This window comes from Acanthaster planci, linkage group LG16 (assembly GCF_054643075.1).
Source record: "Acanthaster planci isolate LZ-2023a linkage group LG16, COTS_SCS, whole genome shotgun sequence".
NCBI classification, from domain to species: Eukaryota; Metazoa; Echinodermata; class Asteroidea; order Valvatida; family Acanthasteridae; genus Acanthaster; species Acanthaster planci.
Genome location: NC_141792.1, coordinates 13,093,737 through 13,120,385, shown reverse-complemented (window position 1 = coordinate 13,120,385; position 26,649 = coordinate 13,093,737). Strand labels below are relative to the sequence as shown.

Here is a 26,649-nt window from a genome sequence, read left to right as displayed (position 1 = left end):
TGAATTTAACAATCATGAATACATCGTACAGCCACACAAATTATACCTACTTACAGTTTCAACTTTAGCTATAAGATACTTTGAGTTGCTCAGTATTCTTGAATGCGACTTTCAAAGATAGCACATAATATAATACTAACGTGACAATAAACGCAGAAATAATTAAGCAACATCAGCATCTTTCCGTCCAAAACAGCAGCAGCGTGGCCAGGCTGTCACTGTAGGAGGTGCATGAGCGAGCTGGACTATATAGAGGGAGGGGATTTTCAAGTACTTTCTTGTTTTACACATTTCAAGTGGGGGTGATAATTTTGTATTAAGAGGCATGCAAAAATCCCACAACATCCCCCCCACTTGCTGCAAAACAGCCCCATTGTAGTGACAAATGTTTACTGATGCCACTTTCAAATTCAAAGATTCAAACGTTTATTGTCATGATAAAAATTAACTGAAAATTGTCTTCCCAGTGTATGTTTAAATACAGGCAAATGAATACAAATATTATAAGAATAATAACAAAGACAATTACTAGACATAAATTTACATCATATAAAATTACAATTACACTGGATATCAGGAAGGGGTGCTAAGGGTAGAGATGAGGGAGGGGTGTGAGGGAGGGGTGTGAGGGAGGGGTGTGAGGCAGGGGTGTGAGGGAGGGGTGTGAGGGAGGGAGGGGTGTGAGGCAGGGGTGTGAGGGAGGGAGGGGTGTGAGGCAGGGGGTGTGAGGGAGGGGTGTGAGGGAGGGAGGGGTGTGAGGGAGGGAGGGGTGTGAGGGAGGGAGGGGTGTGAGGCAGGGGTGTGAGGTAGGGGTGTGAGGGAGGGGTGTGAGGGAGGGGTGTGAGGGAGGGGTGTGAGGGAGGGGTGTGAGGGAGGGGTGTGAGGGAGGGGTGTGAGGCAGGGGTGTGAGGCAGGGGTGTGAGGGAGGGGTGTGAGGGAGGGGTGTGAGGGAGGGGTGTGAGGGAGGGGTGTGAGGGAGGGGTGTGAGGGAGGGGTGTAGGTGAGGGGGAAGAGGAGTTAATCAACTTTAGGTGTATCAACTAATTTAATTAAGATGTCAGAGTAGTAAAAACATGAAATGTTATGTTCTTTATGAACAAAAAAGCACTATACAAAACCGTGACACTTAACCAGACATAGTGATCAACTGTCAGATAAGGGATGGATTTATAATTATGGATGAATAAGTTGACTCCTTTCTTCTTTGCCACTGAATCAAGTCATGCATTAATTTGAGTCAGTTTAATTTCCTCTCTTCTGTACCAGACTGAACATGAAGCAAGGTGTGAAATTTGGCAATATGGCACATAATTATTTCAGGAATTCATAAAAACTGAACAAATTTTAACTCTGGCAAATTTCACCATAACTAAGTGTTTTGTTTAAGGTTTGAGATTCACTTTAAATTTGTACTCACATGAAATGTGTGCATTTATTATAGCTTGACTTACGCAGAAACTCAAAATTGAGCATGCTAACAGATTAAAAACTAGAGTCACTTTGAAAGACTGAAATCTATTTCTTAACAGCTGTAGTGAGTACTAAAGCCTTGGTTTTTGTGAACTTCTGCATTTTTTATAGAAATAACATGCGCATAAACATACAGCTACACTTACAAGAATACCTACAAATACACCAAGGGCGACACTGGGTCCTGGATGACATGCCAGTGTGTGGTTCCCAGGCCATTGTTCTATGCAAAAGATAAAACAAAATTGCAGTCTTTATGGCTTTGTCCCCAACAAAAACTTAAAACTGTGACTTTAAGTAACACTTTTTAAACTGTCACAAGCCAGTAGGCATTTGAACTGAACCAAAAGAAATCTTGATTTCTCCCTGTAGTATAGTGAGCTAGCAATAACGCTAGTGATTGGCCGAATAACTTCAACTTCCTTAAGTAACACTTTTTAAACTGTCACAAGCCAGTAGGCATTTGAACTGAACCAAAAGAAATCTTGATTTCTCCCTGTAATGTAGTGAGCTAGCAATAACGCTAGTGATTGGCCGAATAACTTCAACTTCCTTCAATTGACGCTAATTGCAAGGAATATCCCGAACAAAATTAGCATACTTTCACTTCATTGCCTGCATGGATTAAATCTTCCCAAATTTTTCAACACGTGCAGGGGCAGATTTAGGATTTTTTTGGGGGGGGGTGTTAGGGCGGAGATTTTTTTAATGTCTCATAAAGTTTTTGCAGACAATCGGAAATGATGCTGAAACATTGTATATGACATACATTGTTCACAATAGTAGTGCTGCACTTACTTAAGTTATTTTTTATCATTTCCCTATATGTCACCCTTTTTGTCTCAGAGCAGGGGTGGGGCTTTCCTTACCCACTTACCAGGTTCTGCTGTTGTAGTTTTCATGTTCACATCTTCAGTTTGAGCACTAGATAATTCATCTTCCTGTGGGACGCTTTCAGAAGATGTAGAGCTTTGAACCCCCATAGGTCTGTCTGTTGCATAGCCTGTAAGGAGGACCAGTGATGTATTTGATTGATAACATTTAACTATCCTAACTGCACATCAAGAGACACGCATTTCTAAATAGTCTGAAAACTTACTTATGTCAGGGTTGGTAGTTGGTATTTGTTTCTGAGTAGTTGATGAGGGTTCTTGAGTGCTGGGCTGCATCACATCAGCGATATCATTCAGACATTCATTATCTGTGGTGGCAGTACCAGGTCAGGTCAGGCATTGCCTGTGGCGTTCACAGCTTTTCCAGCTATTGTCTTCCGCTTTGAAGTGGCCCTCAGGACAAGGCTGGCAGGTGTACTGAATCAGATCTCGACGCTTATCTGCTCAAAAAACATGACCATGAAAGCGTATTTATGCCCATTAAATCAAACTGCACAGATTATTTGATGCAAACATGAAAATCAAACATTTTACTATCCCGTTTTGACTGGTAGTTGATTTTTGACACAGTGCACCTGTATGTTAATTGGTTGAGGCACAAATTTAGTTGAACCAGCTACAAATGTCATGATGGCACACATAGTTCCAGCTGCCTGGAATATAGTTTTGTTATGTACAGTGGGTGATAATCACATGATACCGCCAACTGGTATAGTCTCAACTTGATAAGATTTGGTCCAACCACTATTGATGAGTGGTACATGTGCTCGCTCAGCGTTAGTCAAACTAATATTCGGCTAAATCGGTTTTATCAAACTTACTCAATTATGTCAAAAAATCCATTAAATATAATTTATGGGAGTGAGTGTTCTTGAACAATTTTATTCATCCGAAAAAAAAAATGTAAAACCTGCATGAGGGAGATCCTACTATCAAAAGCTTACCCATTCCTGGTTCCTGACCAGCTGGGCAGAGTGGTTTAGGCCGACAAGTCAGGGGGATGTTGCCAACACCTGAAGGGTCCGGATTAAACCAACCCTCCTCACACTCACAAACTAGATCAGATCTTGCTGTGAAATTGGACACCTTAAAGTTGATCAAAAACCCATCGGTTCTCTTTCAAAATGGTGCAACTGTACGTGTGTTTGTTAGGCACAATCAGTCGATCTGCACAATCACTCTGCATGGTCTATTCTGCATGGAATCCCAAAATTCACCTCCCTTTTTTGAAACATTCTTTCCAAAAAATTGTGAATTAGAAATAAAAGGCGATTGGCTATTGATGAAATTATAAAAAAATCATGCAATATGAAGATGGACCACACACGCCAAAGATCGAGGGATGGGGCATATCAATTGCTTGCGCCCAACTTCTCAGCATCAAGTGCTAAGAAGTATGAACAGAAACTGTGCTAGTATACAGAAAAATATGATGGCAAACATCTGTCATGACAACAGACATTCAATAACCAGAACTAGGCCCAAGAATGCAATATGGTACCCACATATCACACTGTGTGGGCCACAAACAGGCATTGACACCTTTTCATCCATTGTTATACTAACCCGCAAAATTCATCTCAAGTTAAGACTAAGTGCGATATGCACGGCACAAAAGAACAAAAACCAACTCCAAAGTTGACTCAGTTAAATTACTGTGTCTGCCGCTTACATACCATTCTCTGGTGGGCATTGCAGCGTTCGGAGCGTGTATACGGCTGGGTGCAATTGTTGTGTTTTGGCATGTACTGTCCTCGGCTTACATGAACACACCTGCAAGAAGACACACGATTACTTCCAAGTAAATCTTTAACAAGCCTAAAAAATACTCAACTTGAGCGTCCTGCCAAATAGCGACATTTTGTAGAAAAGGCACGTCAGAATCGCATGTTTACATTCAGTGAAGTTGCACAGCCAAGCTCAAGATCCTTTAACGTTCAGTTACATTCCCTCCCCACCCTTGTACTTTCCCAACCCATTTAAATACTCCTATACAGATACTCACTTTGTGTCCTTCTCAAAAGGTGGTATTTCACCTAACCCTTCATTGCATTTGCAGAAGTTCTGAACATATTTCCCTGGCGGGCACAAATTGCAACAACACCATTTGTCTCCCTCCTGATGCTCATATGTCAGATCAAATAAGTCTTTATCATCCAGGATGCACACCTCTCCCTTTAAAGAAATGTAATAAGAATTTTTGCAAATCAAGAAATTATGACATATTCAAAGCTTTGTGTGGCTTAAGATAGAATTTGCACTTACATTATGACATTGGTGATGGGCTTGCAATAATACTTTTATTGATGCATTAATTTGATGGCAAAGGAAATTTTTTTATCCTCCTTTCAAAAATAAATCAATGGGCTTAAAATTGTATGATTAACCATGAAATACCATTGGGCCATGTAAAAACGTGCTGCGGTGTGCCACACTCCTGGGCTCCAGGTGGTGTGGAACAACATTTGCAGTCTTCTTGTACTTTGAGTTCTTCTCATCCATGTCACCTATGGCCACACCAACGACAGTTCCAACAAATATTATCTGCAAATGAAATGAAACTCCCCAATCAATTAAAGTCCTAAATGTAAAGGAAAACTCATGCAACTATTCTGTAACTGCAAATGTAGAGTTTACACATCAAAAGTTTACTCGTCAGGGGCACACGGTCGAACACGGTGGGGCCGGGCTACTTGACCCCCCGTGAGGCTAATGTTATTGAAGATAGTTTTGTTGCACAGGTACTTTGTCCTACATGTCCACAAACTACCGTCAAACACGGCAAGACTAACATTAAGATTACATTGTAAAGTGAATAATAAGTAGGAATGTTTATGAAACATCCCACGCCGGTGCATTTCCTGTTCACGATAATTAAGGACAAAAATGAAAACTAACGTTGTCAAGTTAGGATAGGAAAGTCATAAAAGTAAACGCGGTACAAACCACCAGCATCTGACACAACTTCATCGTGTTAATTACTCTTAGCAAGTCTGCTTCGCGGAATTTGAAGTTAAAATCCGTCGGCGGTCATGAGAAGAGATCTTGCCCAAGAAAGTTTTAGGAGTACACGTACATTCTTGGACACGACACCTACAAAAATGCAATGGAATTCCCCGTCGAGTACACTCTATCTACGTCATGCACGGGGGTCGACGTGGGCCAAGCACAGCGCCCTCGTTTTCGGAGAGGGATTTCAATACTTCATTGTGATTGGTTGAAAGTTCAGCAGAAAATGCCAGCTTTTGTTTTTCGCAACGATTCACCCGCCGGTGGGCACCACCACTTCTAGTCAAGGGAGGAATTGAGATTTTTTTTTTCTTGAACGATTGTCCAATAGCCTCATTTATTCCCATCTTCCAAAGAAGGTGCGAGTACCAATTTTAAAGTGTTAAAAATTTCTTAAAATTCCCCTAACAGTCGGTTAGGGGCCGGGGGGTGAGGCTTATGGCTAAGCAATTGTGAAACAGAAGACAGACGATAGTGTGTAATTCTGTCAGAGGTGAACAGCATAGCCTTGAATTACATATTATGTATATCAGTTACAGGCATATCTAAAATCGTTAAATTTTGAAAGCAGGAATCATTATTCTTCTCTCACAAATGACAGTACACTTAAAAGTAAAATGAACTAACATTTGGGCCTTCGGAAAAGATGTCGCGTCCAACACTCCTCGGCTCAAGGATGCTTAGAATGTTCCCAGGTTTATTGTACATCAACTTATGGTTATCATCTAGGCCCAAGGTCCATGCTACCTCAACAATGACAGATATCTGCAAAGGAAATAATTTACTCTACATCAAAAGATGTGAACAAAATCAGGCGCAGATTTTGCACCTACATTTCTAGTTCATGTACTAGTTGTTGTGGTGCAACTAACGTTAATTACGCGTGCGAACGTGAGTACAAACCAGCAGGATCATTTTGACAAATTTCATAGTGTTTAGGATTCAACCGATTCGCAGCACTCAAGTTAAATTCTGTCGGTGCTCCTATGAGCAGCATCCGTACAATGTTGGTTTTAAAGCTCGATAAATCGCAACGTTACCCAGCCAAAAAAAATTCCCCGACCTAAAATACACACACGTCATGCATAGGTCAAAGACCTGGCCAATAGCGCCCCCCTTCAGGGAGGTATCAAATACCTCATTGTGATTGGTTAAAAGTTCAGCGGAAAATGTGACTTCAAATTTTGCCATGGCCGTTATCCAATACTCAACTTCGTCTCCGTCTCAGGCTTCGTGTAGGAAACCGATCCCCGATTGTGGTCTTGAAGCGTTTAACTTAAATTGAAGTACTGTAATGTTTGGCTCTTCAATCTTACTTTGTGTTCTGTGGCACTATCAGACTTACTATTGGGCTTACAACCTCTAAGTTAGGAAGTAAAAGAACAGTTGAAGCCTCCGACGGAACCCAAGTCGAGTATTGGAAAACGGCCCATGTTACGAGATGATCCGTTTGCTCTTGTTTCGGGGGGGGGGGGGGTGGGGGAGACAGAAGAGGATGGTGATTGTGCAGTTGCGTTCATTGCTTGGTTAAGTAATCAACCGGGGTGGGTAGAGTCAATGGAGCACGAAGGGTGACGTCAAAATGAAATTTACGGGGTGTTCCTACATCAAATTAATTTGCAAAGACTTTGTAACAGCTTGTAAACAAGCACTTGTGGGGGGCTTCTTACTGTTGGTTAAACCATTTGATCCCTTTGTTTTGCTTTCAATCTTACACGCAAAAATAAGATCCCTGCGCGGTTTACACTTGTTAGGTGGTCTTCCAACCTTATACCCAGCAAGATATGGGACGGAGGGTACTCTCCCCCCACGTCCAAATCTTATAGACACTCTAGACAATTGTTACCTTACACACACCCCCCCAGGTGCCTGAAAAGAATTCCTGAGATTCTGGTTAAACAATGACCAACACAAGGGGGGAGTGTCTCCCCATCCCACATCTTGCTTCAAAAGTGTGTGGGGGAGGGGACTTACAACGGACCCCCCAGCTCTCTCGATCCGCTCTTGACAAGTGTATCTAGCATCCATGAACACTTTATCAATTTGTCCCCTCGGGGATTTGCAGCTTTTCTTTTCCAATGCCTGTCTGCATAGCAGCCTATAGTTATGATACTACGCTACTGGGTGGGGTGCGGCATTGCCTTAGGATTCCTGCCAATCCACAATCTCTCGAAGAACTGGCTTATAAATTAATAGAAGTAATTTTTATTTGTAGTGCTTAAAATTAGAAGTGACAAGTGTAATAACTGACAAAGAAAAGTATACAATTTCACTTTCGTGTTTATTACCCAAATTAAAAATGTAATTAAAAACAAACAAAACACGCGTTGACATTTTTAAGTACATCCCTGTACAGAATACATGTAACACCTATGCTAACCCAAACAAGCTTCCCTGGCAGACAAACTGTACCAACGGGCAGTGAATAATGTTTACATAATATGATTGGTTTTGTTTACAGAAATATACAAAAGCAGCAAATTAATTAAAAGCAGAATGATTTTATACAAATCTATGTGATGAAACACTGAATAATTACCCTAGTTGGTACCAGAAAATAAAGTATGCCGAAAATAACAGTCTTGCTAATTGGCAGCTTCATATTTGATCATCAATGTTATCATAAATGATGTAAGATTTTCTCTCATGTTGAGTGATAAAATGAGTTCAATTCTATGCATGCTATTTTGATGTGAGCTTCATGCAGTCATTTGTGCACGTTGGCGAGAAATATAAATTGTACATGGTAAGATGGATCGTATACAACTTTCCTCCACTTCTGAGGACGGCCAGAGCACACTGGTCAAAACGTTGAGTTAACACTCACCGGTTCTTATCAGAACCATTCTTCTTCAAAAAAGAGATCTATCTACATGGTGCTACTGCAAGCCATCTCTATAGTTTGAAATTTCTTTGTTTTTTGCAATTGTTTTTCCATTTAATGTCGACTGAACAATCTCAAAAACCCCTGAAAAGGTATCACTATGAATAAAAGTTCTTTGCTCTAAAATTCTAAATAGAAGAATATCTTTTTACATTAAATATCTAACAACCACTAAAACCCCTGAAAATTTAATCTGTGGATGACATTTCTTTGTTCTTCGACATTAATTATACGTTTGCAAATAACTTTAAGAATATATAACTTCGGTCTGTCATTTTCTGCATAGCAAAAGAAACAATATAAACATAAGTATATGAATGTATTGGGTTTTTAGCGAGTGTTAAGGTTTTATACCCAAAAAAGGTTTTCTATGGCTCACTAGGCTGGACTCCAGATTTCTTTATTTTTGAATAAACAAGTTTTTGCGGTGGCCTTTTTGAAGACAAAGAAATAAACTTGGCAATGTCCTGTTTGCCTCATAGCTGTATACTACAGCCAAACCTCGTCAATATGGCGACAAAGCAATGCTCAGGAAAAGAAAAGATTTGTTACCAAAGCTTGTATAGGCTGGTCGTGCCACCAGAGAAGCTAACGCAGGAGTGTGCCATTCCATGAAGTCAATAGTTTTTATGGAAAAGAAAAGCTGCTGCTAATAGTAAAAGAATTCCAAGCTACTACAGGTTCAACTAGGATTCGCACAAATTTCTCACAATGTCACTCACACTGGGAAAAATTAACAAAATGCTGAGCTCATTTTCCACTGTATACAAATTTCTTAAAGTGTTTCACATTCTACTGAGTATAGTAAGAAAAACAATTCATTTCATTTTCGTAGTAAGAAAACTACAAGGCACAACAGTGAGTAGTGCAAGGCTTACATCTCCGAGCAGGAAAATGAGTGTCCGTCACGTTTAGTGGCTAGCATTTCCTCCCACCCCTTTTCTTAGCACTCTTACGTCCTGAAAAGAAAAATGAATCCAGTCAAACCTATAGAGGGATCCCAATACGACGCTTTTAGCGTCGATCTGCGCACTTCCGCATTTGAAAACGAGCCTGTATGTGTCAGCTTCAAATCTAAATGGGATCAGAGGATTGAAAGTAAGGAGTCAAGACACAAAATACATAAATTATGTTAAATTCAGACTTTTCAGGCTGCAAATTTTTGTGGAAGAGTCTTTCAGGATGACTCCACACATCAAATCAAACAAAAAATAACGGCAATTTACCGTGAACTAATGTACCTGCGATGGTCGTGTATCTGCATGTGCAGTGGGCGTGGTTCAAAGTGAAGTGGTGCCCCACTTACGAACCAGATACTCCACGTACTGTGTGGACTCCGCAGGTGCGACGGAGTTCAACACAGAGAGCCTCAGTTTTGATGCAGATATGCACAGACAGCGCTAATGTGAAATCCCTCTATTCCTTGTCATTCTCAGAGAAAGAGTGATCACTGACCATCACATATTGTCACAGATGGAATGTGAATTGTGGGATGGCGTGGTTGGAAGTTGCCCAAGCAAGACATTAATAACAAATTGACAAAGCAAACCAAGTGTTCAGAACAAAATTACAAGTGTAGTTTTAATTCTGTGAAGCTTTAACAGAAATCTTCAGAACATATAATCTTCAAAATAAGCGGAAAAATAAACGAACATGAATGGATTGCGAAACGAAATGAACAAGCTTTTGCAACTGCAAAAAGAAAAATCAATTGAAACGTAATAATGATGGACAAAATTAAACAAATTGTAACTTATATACAAATCCAAAAAGAAGAAAAAAAAACAAAAAAAAAAAAAATTAGTGTCGATGGATTGCCTTCCTCAAATCTGAGCTGAGCCCAAGCCCGAAAACCCTGCGTGTTGGAAACCAAAAAAAACCGACAAACACGCACTTAGCAAAATGAAACTTTTGATTGCATCAACTCAATTAAACATAAGGAAAGCATGCAAAAATGCAACAAAATAAAGCCATGCAAACAATTGAACAAAGGTTAACTTACAGGAAGCTCGAGAGTGCCGGACGTAAAAGCCCCTGGTCTTAGCCAATTTGAGGAAGTGTACAGATATAAGTAATTAATTGACACGAATGGTGGGTATGTGGTGGCGGTGGTGGATGCTGGAAGGATTCAGTGTAGCTCCTGCGGTAGCTAGCTGTCCGGTAGTCTGTGGCCATCAGAGTCACCGTTGCCAGGCCGTCCAAACACCACCACTTCCCACCGTGTCAATGTGGCACTCTACCGAAACTAGGCATGCTAATCCTTATATACCCACTATTTACACAATAGGTATTTACCCCATTCGGAAAGATCCAATTAAAGTACAATAAAAGAACACTTAAGAGCTGAACATTACAATTACAAGAATTACAAGGGTTAGGAATCTCAAGACCGGTAGGCTTGATTGAGGTATTCAGCCCAGAACAATAACCACTGACCCATTCTGTGTTAAGTAGATCTACAGGTGCTATGCATTCCTTACATTGAATTCTTAATAATGGAGAATCTGGCATGAGTTACAAGTCCCAAATAAAATAGACTTCAACATTCATCACCAACTTTTCTTAATTAAAAAAGTGTAGTTGGGACTATTGACATTACTCCCCCTTCAGGATTGTACTGACAATCTTTTCCTCAATTGTACCAACTTCAATCTCCATCTTCAATCTTGGGGCATCTACTTAAGAAATCAGCTCCCACGTTATCTTTACCTTTAATCGCCACTACTCTGTATCTGTACGGTTGCAAACTTAAAGCCCATCTCATTATTCTACTGTTTGTCATCTTCGTTCTTGCCAAGTAGCTGAGTGGTCTATGATCCGTTTCCAAAATGAACTCTTTACCACACAGAAAGAAATGGAATTTCTTGATTGCCCATACAAGTGCTAAACATTCCCTTTCAATGACCGAATACTTGACCTCCCTTGGCAAAAGCTTCCTACTAGCATATGATATTGGGAATTTAACACCCCCTTCTTCTTGTACAAGTACGGCTCCTATGCCTACATCTGAAGCATCAGTTTGTAGGATGAAAGTGTGCTCAAAATTTGGCAAATGCAGGATTGGTGCTGACGCTACTCGCTTTTTTCAACGTTTCAAACGCTACCTCTTGTGCGTCACTCCAATTGATCTTATTTGGATTTCCTTTCTTGGTTAAATCGGACAACGGAGCCGCAATAGCCGAAAAATTGGGGATGAATTTCCGGTAAAATCCCACTAGTCCTAGAAATGACCTGACCTGCTTTTTTGTTCTTGGTTTTTCGGCTTTCAGAACCTGGCTGACTTTTCCTGGGTGTGGCTTCAAAATCCCTTCACCTATCGTATGCCCTAGGAATTTCAAGCTCTCGAACCCTATGTAGCACTTTGTTGGTCTAGCTGTAAGTCCTGCATCTCTCAACCTTTGGAATACTTTCTCCAATGTTACCATATGATCTTCCCATGTTTCTGTGTACACCAGTATGTCATCTATATAATTAATTACATTCATAAGTCCTGATAGTACTTGTCTCATTAATCTGGAAAATACTGCAGGAGCATTGACCATCCCGAAAGGCATGACAGTAAACTGATAAAGGCCATTAGAAGTTACAAAGGCCGTTTTGTCTTTATCTTGTGGAGCCATAGGTATCTGCCAGTAACCTTTTGTCAAGTCTAGTTTGGAGAAATATTTCGCATTGGCTACCCTTGACAATAATTCATCAGCATTGGGAATAGGTTCTGGATCAAATACTGTAATATCATTCAACTGGCGAAAATCCACACAGAATCCGTTACTGCCATCAGGTTTACGTACAAGGACAACTGGTGAAGCATAGGCGGAGTGTGATTTTTCGATCACTCCTAGATTGAGCATTTTCTCAATTTCATTTGAAATTGTCTCTCGTACTGCAGGTGGTACTGGAAAGGGTTTTGAGACAACAGGTGAATCCGTTGTTAGTTTCACATTATGTTCCATTAAATGTGTGCGACCAGGCATATCTGTCATAATGTCGGAGAACTGACTTACAAGTTCCTCAACATCTTGTTTTTGTCTTGCAAGGAGCCTTTCATTTACTTGAACATCCTCACACTTTTCTGTCTGTTTTAGAGGAGGCAAATTTACTCGAACACAATCTTCTTGATCATCATCCTCCATCACAATGTTCGCACACAACTGTTTTGCATAGGAACTGTTTTTCCCGTCACCTGCAATTACATTCTCTGAACTTTGCCTTTCCACATACTTCTTGAGGAGATTTGCATGATATATCTTGTCCTTTCCTTTAACTCTTACTAGATAGTCATTACTTCTCACACATGCCGTTACATCGAATGGTCCTTGCCACTGGAGTAATAATTTACTAGTACTGGATGGACGCAAGATTAACACCTTTTCACCCACTTTGAACTTGCGATCTTTCGATTTTGTATCATAGTATTTCTTGTATCTTTTTGAGCAGCGACTGAGCTCGTCATGTGCAAGTTTACATGTCTCTTCCAATCTTTCTTTTAGATCTACTACGTATTCATAAGTGGACTTCACTTCTTCATCTTCAATTTCACCTGACCACAGTTCTTTTAAGATCATTAAAGGACCTCTTACAGTTCTACCATATAATAACTCAAAGGGTGAAAAACCCAAACTCTCTTGTGGCGCTTCCCTGTATGCAAATAACACTGCTGGCAAATAGCGATCCCAGTCATTTGGTTTTTCTGAACACATACGTTTGAGCATAATCTTGAGTGTACCATTGAATCGTTCTACTAGCCCATTACAAATTGGGTGATATGGTGTGACACAAGAAAATGCACGACAAGGATGGTGTACATTTACTGGTTCTTTTAATGGTGTTGCTGCATTGCAGGAAAAGAAGACCCTGAAAGATACAAAACAAAAGAAATTAAAAATGTGCCCTGAAATAACAACGCACAATATGGAGAAACTAGCAGTTCACATAATTATGTCAAAGCAAACTGCTTGGGCAAATTGTGCTTAAACATAAATACAAATATAAACTCTGGCAAAACTGCAACATAAATCTGGTCTGCTTTCTGTACACCTCTGCATTGGAATTTACCCATTTACAGCAAGAAGCTTACATTAAAAGACACAAGATATCAATTCCTATTACACAACTATTATACACAAGGGAAAGCAAGGCACATGAGTGTCTAAGCTTGCTAGCCCAGGCAGTCATCTACTTAATCTAAAAGGTAAACAACACTCAGCACTGGCCTGTAGGCTAAGAAATGCAATGCATAGACTTGACCTAGTCCATCAACTATTACATTCCAAAGATTTTACATGAAATTACCAACTATAGAATGCTATCAGTAACCAAAAACAAATACACACAAGGAATAAGCCAACCTTAATGTCACGGGTCAGGACAGGGTAGTGCAGTTTTGCACTTCGTTGTGGTGAGTCCGCCAGTGTTTTATGACCGGATGCTCCAGGGAAACAGACAACAGACCAGAAATAATCAATCGTCAATCACACTGGTATTCAGATTTAACTTCACTGTAATATTTGTTGACTTATTTCCAGATCACAAAAAAAAAGATGACAAAGTTACCCCAATAAGGTTCTGATACAAAAGATAATTCCCCAAAGATAGGTTTCTCTAATAAATTCCCCGGACTTAGTAAATTCCTAATCTAAATTCCCCGGACGCCGGTCGGGACCGCCCTCGCTCTACACAGTGGCTGCGTACACAAGAAAAAGCACAACATGACATGAGCATGCAGTACGGTACACATATGGTCGCACATGTAACGAACGGTCGATCACATGTGATGAACACACATGTGATCGCTAGAATTGTTGACAGGATTTTTGGGCACAAAATATCTCATTTAGGAGACGTCCAATTGGCTGGACAGTCAACCAGCGATCGTAGGGAGGGTGAATGCACTCTCCCAACCTCCAGATTACAACAACAATGGCATATGTGAGAAACAAAAAGCAAAAAATAGGCCCAATTAGAAACGCTTGTCTCACCATTCGGTGCCAGCCAGAAAAGGAGCGAGCGTTCGTCCGGCGTACGCGGAAGACACATTTCCCTATAATATTCATACGCTAGAACAATACCAAAAATGTTACAAAATGAAAACGCGCAAGTTTAGACCCAATATTAATTACTGAAAATTTTTGTAGGCTAATTACCTTTACATTGGCACGTAAATGATAGATTCCAACGAGACTTTATTACAATATAATTGGACTAAATTGCGTAAGGGCGACAGGCCCTTGGGCGGTAATTCGCTTTCCAGAAGTTTCCAGAAGACAACACTACGGTGTCCCTGAAAAAGCTACCGACCCTCACATTAAACTAATAAGAAACTGATACAGCTAAAAGTAATAGTGGTAACTAGAATTAGAGGCCTCTACATGTAATAATAGTAGTGGGGCTGGTGCAAGTCTAATGTTAACATGTGTCCAATAAACAATGGGCATACTTAAAGGGCAATGAACTATTCACTCCAGCCCTTCTAGCAGTGTGACCAGTAGGCTCAGTTCCTGGAATGTGGCTCTCATTAGTTATGCACCTACTAGCCTATATAACACACCAGTACAGTGTACATGTACATGCATGGAAGAGAGCTGCCCTAGACCTCAAAGCAAAGAGACACATGTCTAGAGAAAATAAGACATTCCAACTTCATATAAAACCTAACAAAATGAGATACATGTACACTCTAATCACTACATAAAGCACAAAGAGAAGGAAAAGGGTAAAGTTGTACTAGAAACAAGCTAAAATAATCTTAATTTAAATCCTCAATAAAAGGGGAACTTAACTCCACAATCAAATCAAAATAATGAATAAAATAAATGATTGAATGGGATGATATTTAATTGACACAAGCACGATTAGAGTCTGAATAGTATGTGCAAGAGGAGTCTCAACAATTCAGTCAGACTTGGAAGTTTTCTCCAGTGGGTGCAGTTGGTCTACACCGCACACAACCCAAGAATTGATACATTTATAAGGTCAACCTACTGAAGAAAAGTACATTCCTTAAATAGCTCTTCCTCCAATAACAAATCTTTATACATGTACAATATAATAAACTTACCCCAGCCTTGGCTATCCCAAACTTCTGAAGAACTTGATGATTGATGTAGTTTTTAGCAGGGTGAGCTCTTAGTGTTTACTGGCTGAAGACTCAGTGTGCAAATGAAACAAAGGACAATGTGCTACACAGGTGCCTAGAGGGGGTCACTAAATGAACTCACAAGGTCCTAGAGGGGGTCTCAGAATGAACTCACAAAACAGCTGACTTGGCACAGCCAACTGAGGGCGCTAGGCAAATAACATAAAAAGTGACCTGTCACATTCTCCCCTGCTTTACAGGTTGGCGTCCCGACAACCAGGCCATCTAAGACAACTAAAAATAAAAGAAGTTAATTAATACTAGTTACATGCACATATATACAAGTAATGTCGTCATCACGGCTGAACACCTGCCAACATCTGGGCGAGCAACAACTGGGTGCGGCTGATGTCGGCAAGCACCTGTGGGTCGACGGTTGGAAGTGGACGGGCAGGAGTCTCTGATATCACAGCGGATTCTGGCAAGTGGTGGGGGTTGCTATGATACCCTGCCCCACTGCGGCCTGTCCTGCGGAGCTGTACTGGCACTTCCAGAGTCACCTCGTCTCCAAGGGCCTCGGGCTCAGATGTTTCACCTTCTGATCGAGGTTCGGCATACGCTGCAGTGGAGTCATCCAGTTGTGCTGTCGGGGGTGCAGGTGCTGGGTCTTCGGCTAAGTCGGCTTGGTGCTGCTGCTGCTCCCCTGCTTTTTCTGAAGCTGAGGGTCCATCCTCCAGTACTTCTCGATGATGCTCCCCTGCTTTTTCGAAGTCAGTCAGCTCCTCCACAGTCTCGGTTGCAAGGACTGGTGGACTGGTGGAGCTGGGGTTTCCTTTAGTGGCGGCTGATCGTGAACTTTGTCTTCTGCAAGCACCATGTAGTGACCATCTAAGAGGTCTCTGCGGTTCACCGTCTTCCGCTGACCTTCACCATCCACAGGAGCAATGACGTAGACATGTGCAGTGGGGTATGGCCTTTCGACCACTTTGTATGGCTTGCTTCCCCATACGTCTTGGATTTTGCAGCGGCCCTTGACTCCATGGTTTCGGAGGAAGACCTTCGCCCCAATTTGAAGACTTTCATCAGTGGCCCTCTCGTTATGTCTCACCATTCTTCGATGGGCTTCCCTCTCAGTCTTCTCAGATGCCAGTCTTAGTGCCATCTTCATCTTGGTGTCATGATCAGCAATCCATTGATCGAGGTTAGGGTCATCATCACCTCCTGGGTCTGCTGTTCCAAGCAGGTGATCTACAGGCAGTCGGGGCTCTCGTCCAAAGAACAGGTAGTATGGCGAATACCCAGTAGAGGAGTGCGGTGTAGCATTGTAAGCATAAATGAGCTCGGGAAGGAGTTCTGGCCATCTACGCTTTTTGTCTGGTGGGAGAGTACGCAAACGGTCATGGAGTGTACGATTAAATCTTTCGCACTGACCATTGCCCTCGGGGTGGTATGGAGTCGTGCGACTCTTTGAAATGCCATACATCTCACACAGCTCCCTGATGACGCCACTCTCAAAGTTCCTCCCTTGGTCGCTGTGTAGACGGTGGGGTACCCCATATCGGAAAAACCACTCTCGCACCAGCACGCGAGCAACAGTCCTTGCCTTCTGATCTTTGCAAGGTATCGCCTGAGTGAATTTGGTGAAAACGTCAGTTAACACCAACACGTTCTCGACATTGTTGGTGCCTGGTTCGAGAACTGTGAAATCCATGGCGAGAACTTCAAGTGGTCGCTTAGCAACTAAGGAGCCCATTGTCGGATGAAGCTTCCTTCCAGCTTTGGCTAGGGTACACCTCTGGCATTTCTGGCAGTACAGTTCAACGTCACTCGCCATTCCCGGCCAGAAGCATCTGCTGCGTGCGAGTGCCAGCGTTTTCTCGACTCCTTGGTGCCCGACTCGATCATGGAGTGATTCCAAAACCTGGTCTCGGAGAACAAGCGGAAGGAGAATCTGGGACACATCACAGCCACTGTCTCTTGTCATCCTGAAGAGAACCCCATCCTTCACCTGAATTTTATCCCAGAGCTTTAGCAGTTTGCGTGTCGGTTTCTCTTCCATCATTAACTGCTTGTGCAGTGGTCTTACCCCTTTCTTCAAGTAGTAAAGGAGCCGACCAATATACTGGTCATTCTGTTGTAAGCGGGCCATCTCCACAGGTGGTATTGTAGGTAGGGTTGAAGTTGCAGTAGGTTTCGGCCTGTCATGTCTGGCATGAACTTCACTAAGTCCTGCTGCCGCAAGGATGGTCAGTAGCTCTCCACGCACTTCATTTGGGACTGTCGTGGACATTTGGAGAAGAGGGTTGGCTGCAGTACATACTTCCTCACACCGTACATTCCCTGGCTCGGCACCATGAACAGGCTTTCTACTGAGAGCATCGGCATTCTTGTTGCTCTTTCCTGACCTGTACCTCACTGTGAAGTTGAATTGCGCCAACTCAGCTGCCCACCTTGTCTCTGTAGCTCCCAACTTGGTATTCGTCTGCAGGTAGCTCAGAGGGTTGTTGTCTGTGTAGACTGTGAAATTTGCACCAAGAAGGAGATCTCGAAACTTCACGGTGATAGCCCATCTCAAAGCTAATAGTTCTAACTTCATGCTGCTGTAGTTTTCCATGTTTCTTTCACTCCCTCGGAGACCTCTGCTGGCATAGCCAAGAACGACACGACCATTCCCCTGCTCTTGGGAAAGCACTGCACCAAGTCCCAGATGGCTAGCATCCACTTCCAAGACGAAAGGAGCCTTGAAGTCTGGGTAGCCCAACAAAGGGGCACTGGTCAAGAGTTGCTTCAGCTGTTTGAAGGCAGTCTCACACGCCTCAGTCCATACGTAGGGTTTCTGGGGGGTAACAGCTTTCTTCCGCCTGTCTTTTATCTTTGCAGAGCCACCCAGCATAGCATGGAGTGGGGAAGCAACTTTGGCATACTCAGGGATGAAGCGACGATAATAACTGGTAAGCCCCAGGAAACTTCGAAGTTCGCCCTCTTTTGTTGGACGTTCCCACTCAGTAACGGCTCTTACTTTCTCTGGATCAGGTGAAATACCTTCGGCTGAGATTTCATGCCCCAGGTAGCGAAGTTTTGCTGCAAACCAGTGACACTTTTCGGGCTTCACTTTCAGCCGGAAGTCTTGCAGACGCGTGAGAACCATCTCCAGCCGCTCAAGAGTCTCATCGAAGGTCTTGCCAAAGACCAGAATATCATCAAGGTAGACGATGAGTGACTGGAAGTTCTTATCACCAAATGCTTTGTCCATAAGACGCATGAAGGTGGCAGGGGCATTGCACAGCCCAAACGGCATTCGTGTGAACTCGTACAAGCCACCTGTCCCAACGCGAAATGCTGTCTTCTCAATGTCTCTTTCTTCAACTGGAATTTGATAGAAGCCATGAGCGAGATCCAAGCTGCAAAAATATTTGGCCCCATTCAGAGTATCAAGGGCTTCATCAATTCGGGGAAGTGGATACGCATCCTTGTGTGTCTTCGCGTTGAGTGCCCTGTAATCGACACACAACCTCAGCTTTCCATTTTTCTTTCGCACAAGGACAACTGGTGATGCATACGGGCTTGAGGACTCTCGTATCACTCCTCTGTCCAGTGATGCTTGAATATGATCACGTACTTCAGGCCAAAGATGAGGGGGAATTCTTCTGTGTGGTACCTTCACTGGTAGATCGTCAGTGGTAATGATTCGGTGCTCAACCTTGTTGCAGTAGCCGATATCGTCATCGTCCATGCTGAAAACTTCAGTGTACTTAGTTATTAGTGCTGTGAGATCTTGCAGCTGACTGTCACTGACATCTTTCCCTATCTGAATCCTGGACATCAGATCAGCAGTAAGGTCATCACCCACCTCTATGTGTTGAATGAAGGCTTCATTCTCTTGTTTGGGAGCATGCTGTGTAGTGCTTGCAGGAAGGGCCGGGGAAATTAATGCAACTGGTGTTTTGGGTTGAAGATAGACATCATCTTGGCTGAAATTGGCAATCTGTACTGGTACTGTGCCTCTTGCATCGACGCTGACAAAGACTGGGGCAACTCTCACACCCTGGGGGAGATGTTTGCCGTGTGCTTCAAGCTGCTCAACAATGGCTTGGTATGCAAACTTCCCAACCGTTGGCCTTACGGAGCAGTTAATAACGCGAAGGGACATCGCTGGCACCAGAACTGGTTTCTGACCAAGGATGCGAACATTCCCAGGAGTTTCTGGCTGGACTGAAGCACCTCTTACCTCCTCATAAAGTGCGAGCACTTGGCCCCACTCAGCCTGTTCACCGTGTTTGCCAAAGGTCTGCAGAAATCCCAGTCCACTCTCCTTCTGAAGAGCGTCCCTCATGTCCCGGAAGATATTTGAGCCGATGACTCCAGGTACTTGGCGCTTCCTCTCTGCCATAGTGGGACTCTCTGGATCTTTAACTACCACAAATCCTACTTGGTGAAGGGTCTGCCCTAGTGCTTCAAGTGGTAGCTCAACATAGCCAATATAGGGGATGGCAGTGCCGTGGGCACCCGAGATGTGAAGCAAGGAGTGTATGTCGACTAATTCTGCATCGGAGAAGTTCTCCTTGAAACACGACTCAGTCAGCGTCGAAACCTGTGCTCCAGTGTCTAGCAGACATGTCACCTCGGTGCCTCCAATCTTCACTCTAGCTATCGGACTGTCTCCTACTGCTTTCCCAATGATTGAGCCACTTTCCCTCAATTCTTGTAGGCCTGTCGTTTGGCTCTCAATGGCAGACCTCTTTAGTTTAACGGCTGTTGGGGTGTTTGTTGTTGATGGGAGGAGTGCTGGGGGATAAAATGCTGGGGAGACTGCTGGGGTGCAAAGTGGGGGAAATTGACTTGATGGGCCTGAATGCTTGCACCAGGATGCTGCTGTGGTTGCCCTACTGGGGGAGCTGCATGAGGACAATCTCGTCGCAGGTGTCCGGTGGACCGGCAGATGTAGCATCGGCGGGGGCCTCGATTAAATGGACGTGCTGGTCGTTCGGTCATGACCTTCAGCAGCATGTCGATTTGCTGCTGTTGTCTGGATAGTTGCTGTCCTTGTTGTTCGATGAGGTGCTTGATGTCATTCGGAGTTGTTGAAACCTCATGCACTGCAGCCTCCATCTTCGATCGATTGCTATGGTTGCTGCCAAGCCACTCAATGGCACGGTCACGGGCTTCAAAGAAACTCAGCCCGGGGGATTCAATGTTGAGGCGTCTCAGCTCTCTCTTCAGGCCTTCGTCGTGGACGGCCTCTGCCAGTCTTCCTTTCAGGGTTTTATCCCTTGCTGCCTTGAAGGAGCTGTCAAGTCGAACGATGCAGTCAAAAAGTTCGACCAATTGCAGGGAGAACGACAGGAGATCTTCCCCTGGCCTTTGACGATGGGAGAAGAACTTCTGTTGTAGTTGGGGCAGGCTGTCACCGTCACCAAACACCTTTAAAAGGGTGTTGAAGATCGCCTCCTGGTTGCCAGAAACATCGTGGCCTCTTCCGAGGATTTCTTGCCTGGCCTTTCCCCCGAGGTGGTCGATGATGAAAGAACAGCTGTCTTCACTGTTGAGCTGTCTGGCTGCCAGTTGGCCTTTAACATCCCTGACCCACTCTCGAACAGACTGATCCCCTGGCTTGTCTGGAGCTCCATGGAAGCGCTCCAGCCTCCTTCCTGCAGCAACGTAAATCTGTTTTGTGGTTGATGAGGTACTGCTGCTCACTGTGGCTTTCTGTCGTTCCTCTTGCTCCTTTTGGAGGGCCACCTTCATCGCCTCCAGTTCTGCTCTGAGCTGCGCCATCTCGTCCTCGCTTCCCGGCATTGTTGCTCCTCTTCCTGATAACCTCGTCTGGATACAGGTGGATGTTCTTCGCCTCAGGCTGGGGGTCACAGCATTAGTACACCATCCTGTCTACGACGCCAAAATGTGACACAAGAAAATGCACGACAAGGATGGTGTACATTTACTGGTTCTTTTAATGGTGTTGCTGCATTGCAGGAAAAGAAGACCCTGAAAGATATAAAACAAAAGAAATTAAAAATATGCCCTGAAATAACAACGCACAATATGGAGAAACTAGCAGTTCACATAATTATGTCAAAGCAAACTGCTTGGGCAAATTGTGCTTAAACATAAATACAAATATAAACTCTGGCAAAACTGCAACATAAATCTGGTCTGCTTTCTGTACACCTCTGCATTGGAATTTACCCATTTACAGCAAGAAGCTTACATTAAAAGACACAAGATATCAATTCCTATTACACAACTATTATACACAAGGGAAAGCAAGGCACATGAGTGTCTAAGCTTGCTAGCCCAGGCAGTCATCTACTTAATCTAAAAGGTAAACAACACTCAGCACTGGCCTGTAGGCTAAGAAATGCAATGCATAGACTTGACCTAGTCCATCAACTATTACATTCCAAAGATTTTACATGAAATTACCAACTATAGAATGCTATCAGTAACCAAAAACAAATACACACAAGGAATAAGCCAACCTTAAACTAATAAGAAACTGATACAGCTAAAAGTAATAGTGGTAACTAGAATTAGAGGCCTCTACATGTAATAATAGTAGTGGGGCTGGTGCAAGTCTAATGTTAACATGTGTCCAATAAACAATGGGCATACTTAAAGGGCAATGAACTATTCACTCCAGCCCTTCTAGCAGTGTGACCAGTAGGCTCAGTTCCTGGAATGTGGCTCTCATTAGTTATGCACCTACTAGCCTATATAACACACCAGTACAGTGTACATGTACATGCATGGAAGAGAGCTGCCCTAGACCTCAAAGCAAAGAGACACATGTCTAGAGAAAATAAGACATTCCAACTTCATATAAAACCTAACAAAATGAGATACATGTACACTCTAATCGCTACATAAAGCACAAAGATAAGGAAAAGGGTAAAGTTGTACTAGAAACAAGCTGAAATAATCTTAATTTAAATCCTCAATAAAAGGGGAACTTAACTCCACAATCAAATCAAAATAATGAATAAAATAAATGATTGAATGGGATGATATTTAATTGACACAAGCACGATTAGAGTCTGAATAGTATGTGCAAGAGGAGTCTCAACAATTCAGTCAGACTTGGAAGTTTTCTCCAGTGGGTGCAGTTGGTCTACACCGCACACAACCCAAGAATTGATACATTTACAAGGTCAACCTACTGAAGAAAAGTACATTCCTTAAATAGCTCTTCCTCTAATAACAAATCTTTATACATGTACAATATAATAAACTTACCCCAGCCTTGGCTATCCCAAACTTCTGAAGAACTTGATGATTGATGTAGTTTTTAGCAGGGTGAGCTCTTAGTGTTTACTGGCTGAAGACTCAGTGTGCAAATGAAACAAAGGACAATGTGCTACACAGGTGCCTAGAGGGGGTCACTAAATGAACTCACAAGGTCCTAGAGGGGGTCACAGAATGAACTCACAAAACAGCTGACTTGGCACAGCCAACTGAGGGCGCTGGGCAACTAACATAAAAAGTGACCTGTCACAATGGGGAGGTTACCAATTGCTTAATAGACAACAACCTTCCTACTTCTTTCATTACACATGAGGTAAATTGTGATCCTCGATCGGTCAGTATCTCATCTGGAACCCCGACTCTACAAAATATCTCCAAGAGTGCTTCTGCTACTCGCTCTGTTTCTATACTACGAAGTGCAATGGCCTCTGGGTAACGAGTGGCATAATCTACCAAAGTTAAGATATACCTATTTCCTCGCTCAGTGATTGGTTGTATGGGACCTACTATGTCCACAGCTACTCTTTTGAATGGAGTATCAATTAAAGGCATTTCACCTAAAGGAACTTTGGTTACTCTACCCTTACTCACAGTTCTTTGGCATATGTCGCATGACTGGCAATACCGTCTAACATCAGCTTGTACCGCTGGCCAGAAGAAATTGGCTAATATTCTATCAGAGGTCTGTTTAACTTTAAGATGTCCTGCAAATGGTGAATCTGTGTGCCAACTTCAAAACCTTCTCGCGATAACCTCTTGGTACAACAAGTTGTTTAAAAACTTTACCATGTTGCACTTGTGGTGACTGATATTCTCTAAACAAGAGATTATTTCTGACAACGTATCCAGTCTCCATTCCTTTACCATTTACGGACCTTTCACCTTTATTAGCCAACTCGAACAATTTAGTCAAAGTAGTATCTTCTTTCTGGGCCTTAATCAAATCTGCCCTAGATTCGGATATATGTGTCACCTCACTTACTTTCAATGGAGTTAGTGGTTTTGCCAACTTAGCTTTTGAGCCACGAGTCTCTACTGCACTCGCCTGTGATACTGACTTACTTACTGTCTCATCTGATTTAGGAGACCAGTCAATGACTGGATGGTTTGGACCCTTAGCTCCATTTACATTACCAATTATAATACCATACAATGGATTCTCCATCACCATAGCTTCAACTTCTCCCACATAATATGGCGTATCTAACGACACTTTGGCTACTGGTACATTTCTCACGGTTCCATCTAACAGAACACATCTTTGAGTTCTACCTGTGTATTTATTATCCCCAACTAGAGTACGTTTCACTACTACTGTACTACATCCAGTATCTCTCAACACTGGTACTATGTGATCACCAATTTTTTTTCTCATGTTCACGTTGTTCTTGATTTTCTTCCCTAATCAGCCGTCTTTCTTCCTTAGCCTCTGCCTGTCTAGCTCTAGCAAACTCTATGAGTTCCTTATCTTCTAAGTGTAGTTCCTTGCCCATTTCTAAATATTTTTGAAACTCCATTTTATTTGCAATGACAGGATGAACTACCGAGAGCTGGATGACAAATAGAATAGCTATACAAACCCCATACATGAAGATCAAAATGTATCAAAAATTGCTATCAATATCAAGCTGTGCCCCTTTCCGAACCAACCATCTTAATTCCCTTTTAAATGGGGGGAATTTAATGAAATTCCCGGACGAGCCCCCAAAATGTCACAGATGGAATGTGAATTGTGGGATGGCGTGGTTGGAAGTTGCCCAAGCAAGACATTAATAACAACTTGACAAAGCAAACCAAGAGTTCAGAACAAAATTACAAGTGTAGTTTTAATTCTGTGAAGCTTTAACAGAAATCTTCAGAACATATAATCTTCAAAATAAGCGGAAAAATAAACGAACATGAATGGATTGCGAAACGAAATGAACAAGCTTTTGCAACTGCAAAAAGCAAAATCAATTGAAACGTAATAATGATGGACAAAATTAAACAAATTGTAACTTATATACAAATCCAAAAAGAAGAAAAAAAAACAAACAAAAAAAAACAAATTAGTGTCGATGGATTGCCTTCCTCAAATCTGAGCTGAGCCCAAGCCCGAAAACCCTGCGTGTTGGAAACCAAAAAAAAAACAACAAACACCCACTTAGCAAAATGAAACTTTTGATTGCATCAACTCAATTAAACATAAGGAAAGCATGCAAAAATGCAACAAAATAAAGCCATGCAAACAATTGAACAAAGGTTAACTTACAGGAAGCTCGAGAGTGCCGGACGTAAAAGCCCCTGGTCTTCGCCAATTTGAGGAAGTGTACAGATATAAGTAATTAATTGACACGAATGGTGGGTATGTGGTGGCGGTGGATGCTGGAAGGATTCAGTGTAGCTCCTGCGGTAGCTAGCTGTCCGGTAGTCTGTGGCCATCAGAGTCACCGTTGCCAGGCCGTCCAAACACCACCACTTCCCACCGTGTCAATGTGGCACTCTACCGAAACTAGGCATGCTAATCCTTATATACCCACTATTTACACAATAGGTATTTACCCCATTCAGAAAGATCCAATTAAAGTACAATAAAAGAACACTTAAGAGCTGAACATTACAATTACAAGAATTACAAGGGTTAGGAATCTCAAGACCGGTAGGCTTGATTGAGGTATTCAGCCCAGAACAATAACCACTGACCCATTCTGTGTTAAGTAGATCTACAGGTGCTATGCATTCCCTACATTGAATTCTTAATAATGGAGAATCTGGCATGAGTTACAAGTCCCAAATAAAATAGACTTCAACATTCATCACCAACTTTTCTTAATTAAAAAAGTGTAGTTGGGACTATTGACACATATTCAATCCAACAAAAAACAATGCGGTACTTTATTGGACTTTAAACTTTCTTATATGTTATCTTTTCATTTTTAGACAACAAATTGGGCTTTTCATCCCTTCAGAGAATTGCTTGAGATTATCTTTTCTTCAAAACCTGAGCACAAGAGCTCAAAACAGAAGATTTTTTAATCCAAAAGTGCACTTACCATGGTGGTTCCTAACAACTTTGCTGTCAGGTGATGGATTTAGATGACAAGCTTCATTTGGTTCTTCATCAGTCCCTCCACGGAAATTTCCTAAATACACATGAGAAGGTTTATCTCTTGTATTTTGCAGGTAGAGCATCTATTCAGTTTAAATGCATCCATTCGGTAAACTTTCAGAACTCCTTGAAATGTACATTTGTGACCAAGTTGCAACATAAATTTGAGCCTCTTTCAACCAACACATAAACTGCCCCTGTATGTAGAATCAGTTTTGTTGTCTTTAAATTACTTTTTCAAATTTTCCTGTACTTACCTAGTTCCATGGAAGATTCTACATTCTTTGTGCCTAAAGTTCCCTCTTCTACAGTTTCAAAACGGAAATGCAAAAAAATTATTCAAGTGAATTAACCATTTTTTTTTAGGTTCTAGTGTCAGTGAACCAATGTAGAATGACTTGGCAATCTGGATCTGGTTTCTGATCTGTTACATTTGATTACCGGCGGGTAACCTTTTTGTGTCCATTATGAACCTTTCAGTGAAGAACATCACAGTTCCCTCAGTGATTTTTCGAACTCGGTATGTTTCTGCATATACTTACCTGAAACTAAGGGTTCAAGATGGTAAGGCTTCTTAATGTAAATATAGACAGCAGCTCCTCCAAGACCAACGCCAATAGCCAAGGCGGCTACTCCAACAAGGACAGCCTCCCATGTCATGCAATGTTTTGCCTGTTCGCCTGTAGTTGTCGTTGTTACATCTGAAAAAATACAAGTAGATATAATCCACTTCAAAAAAACATGCAATTTACTTTATTAGTTGCATGCTATTTGCATAGCCAAGTACTCCTCCAAAGACACAGAACAATCCCGCCTTGATATGACAAAAATGCAAAATTACTGGTTGAAACTTTTGTGATCTTTCTGTCAAGCAGCCACAAGAGTGTGTAATTCTCCACAACGTAGGCACAACAGTAAAAATAGTTTGATGCACTCTTCACAACTTAAACTGGGGTGTACCCACTTTGTATGCTAGCCCTCATATGGA

The 26,649-nt window shown here is 42.2% G+C and overlaps 3 protein-coding genes across 6 annotated transcripts in view; all 3 read right to left on the bottom strand.

The window, feature by feature from the left end:
- Window positions 1-868: 868 nt before the first annotated feature.
- LOC110979120 (tumor necrosis factor receptor superfamily member 5-like) lies at window positions 869-5,540 on the bottom strand. Of its 3 annotated transcripts, none has more exons than XM_022234671.2 (8): window positions 5,310-5,540; window positions 4,761-4,907; window positions 4,369-4,538; window positions 4,040-4,136; window positions 3,308-3,449; window positions 2,570-2,803; window positions 2,340-2,473; window positions 869-1,693 (listed from the first exon to the last, which is right to left on the bottom strand). In XM_022234671.2, exons 1-6 carry the CDS (start codon window positions 5,331-5,333, stop codon window positions 2,691-2,693), a joined length of 693 nt encoding a protein of 230 aa, XP_022090363.2. In that variant the 5' UTR covers window positions 5,334-5,540; the 3' UTR covers window positions 869-1,693; window positions 2,340-2,473; window positions 2,570-2,690. The 3 variants fall into 3 exon arrangements, with proteins under 3 accessions (XP_022090363.2, XP_087003725.1, XP_022090362.2); XM_087147599.1 differs by lacking the exon at window positions 5,310-5,540 and adding an exon at window positions 5,262-5,284 and having other exon boundaries at window positions 872-1,693; window positions 2,348-2,473; XM_022234670.2 differs by having other exon boundaries at window positions 873-1,693; window positions 2,348-2,473.
- A 2,117-nt stretch (window positions 5,541-7,657) lies between these two features.
- The window catches only part of LOC110979048 (uncharacterized), a 28,160-nt gene continuing 9,168 nt past the window's right edge, over window positions 7,658-26,649 (bottom strand). The window contains exons 10-13 of one of the 2 annotated variants that reach the window (XM_087147459.1): window positions 26,204-26,362; window positions 25,919-25,966; window positions 25,606-25,695; window positions 7,658-9,215 (exon numbers count right to left, since the gene is read on the bottom strand). In XM_087147459.1, the coding sequence (XP_087003585.1) occupies window positions 9,175-9,215; window positions 25,606-25,695; window positions 25,919-25,966; window positions 26,204-26,362 (338 nt within the window). In that variant the 3' untranslated portion in view covers window positions 7,658-9,174. Of the gene's footprint in view, window positions 9,216-21,264; window positions 21,317-25,605; window positions 25,696-25,918; window positions 25,967-26,203; window positions 26,363-26,649 lie in introns of those variants that run through there. The other variant, XM_087147460.1, reaches the window with a different exon arrangement.
- On the bottom strand, window positions 19,623-21,161 carry LOC147796522 (uncharacterized). Its single transcript, XM_087147465.1, has one exon. It carries the CDS (start codon window positions 21,125-21,127, stop codon window positions 20,072-20,074), a length of 1,056 nt encoding a protein of 351 aa, XP_087003591.1. The 5' UTR covers window positions 21,128-21,161; the 3' UTR covers window positions 19,623-20,071.

What these genes read in the sequence shown, in the direction of transcription:
- LOC110979120 (XM_022234671.2), bottom strand. Translation starts at nt 5,333, where the DNA reads ATGAAGTTGTGTCAGATGCTGGTG. An exon ending in AGTTGTGTCAGATGCTGGTG is followed by an intron (nt 4,908 to 5,309) that starts GTTTGTACCGCG and finishes TTTCATTTGCAG; the next exon opens with ATAATATTTGTTGGAACTGT. An exon ending in GCAATGCCCACCAGAGAATG is followed by an intron (nt 3,450 to 4,039) that starts GTATGTAAGCGG and finishes ATCAACTTTAAG; the next exon opens with GTGTCCAATTTCACAGCAAG.
- LOC147796522 (XM_087147465.1), bottom strand. Translation starts at nt 21,127, where the DNA reads ATGCCGGGAAGCGAGGACGAGATGGCGCAGCTCAGAGCAGAACTGGAG.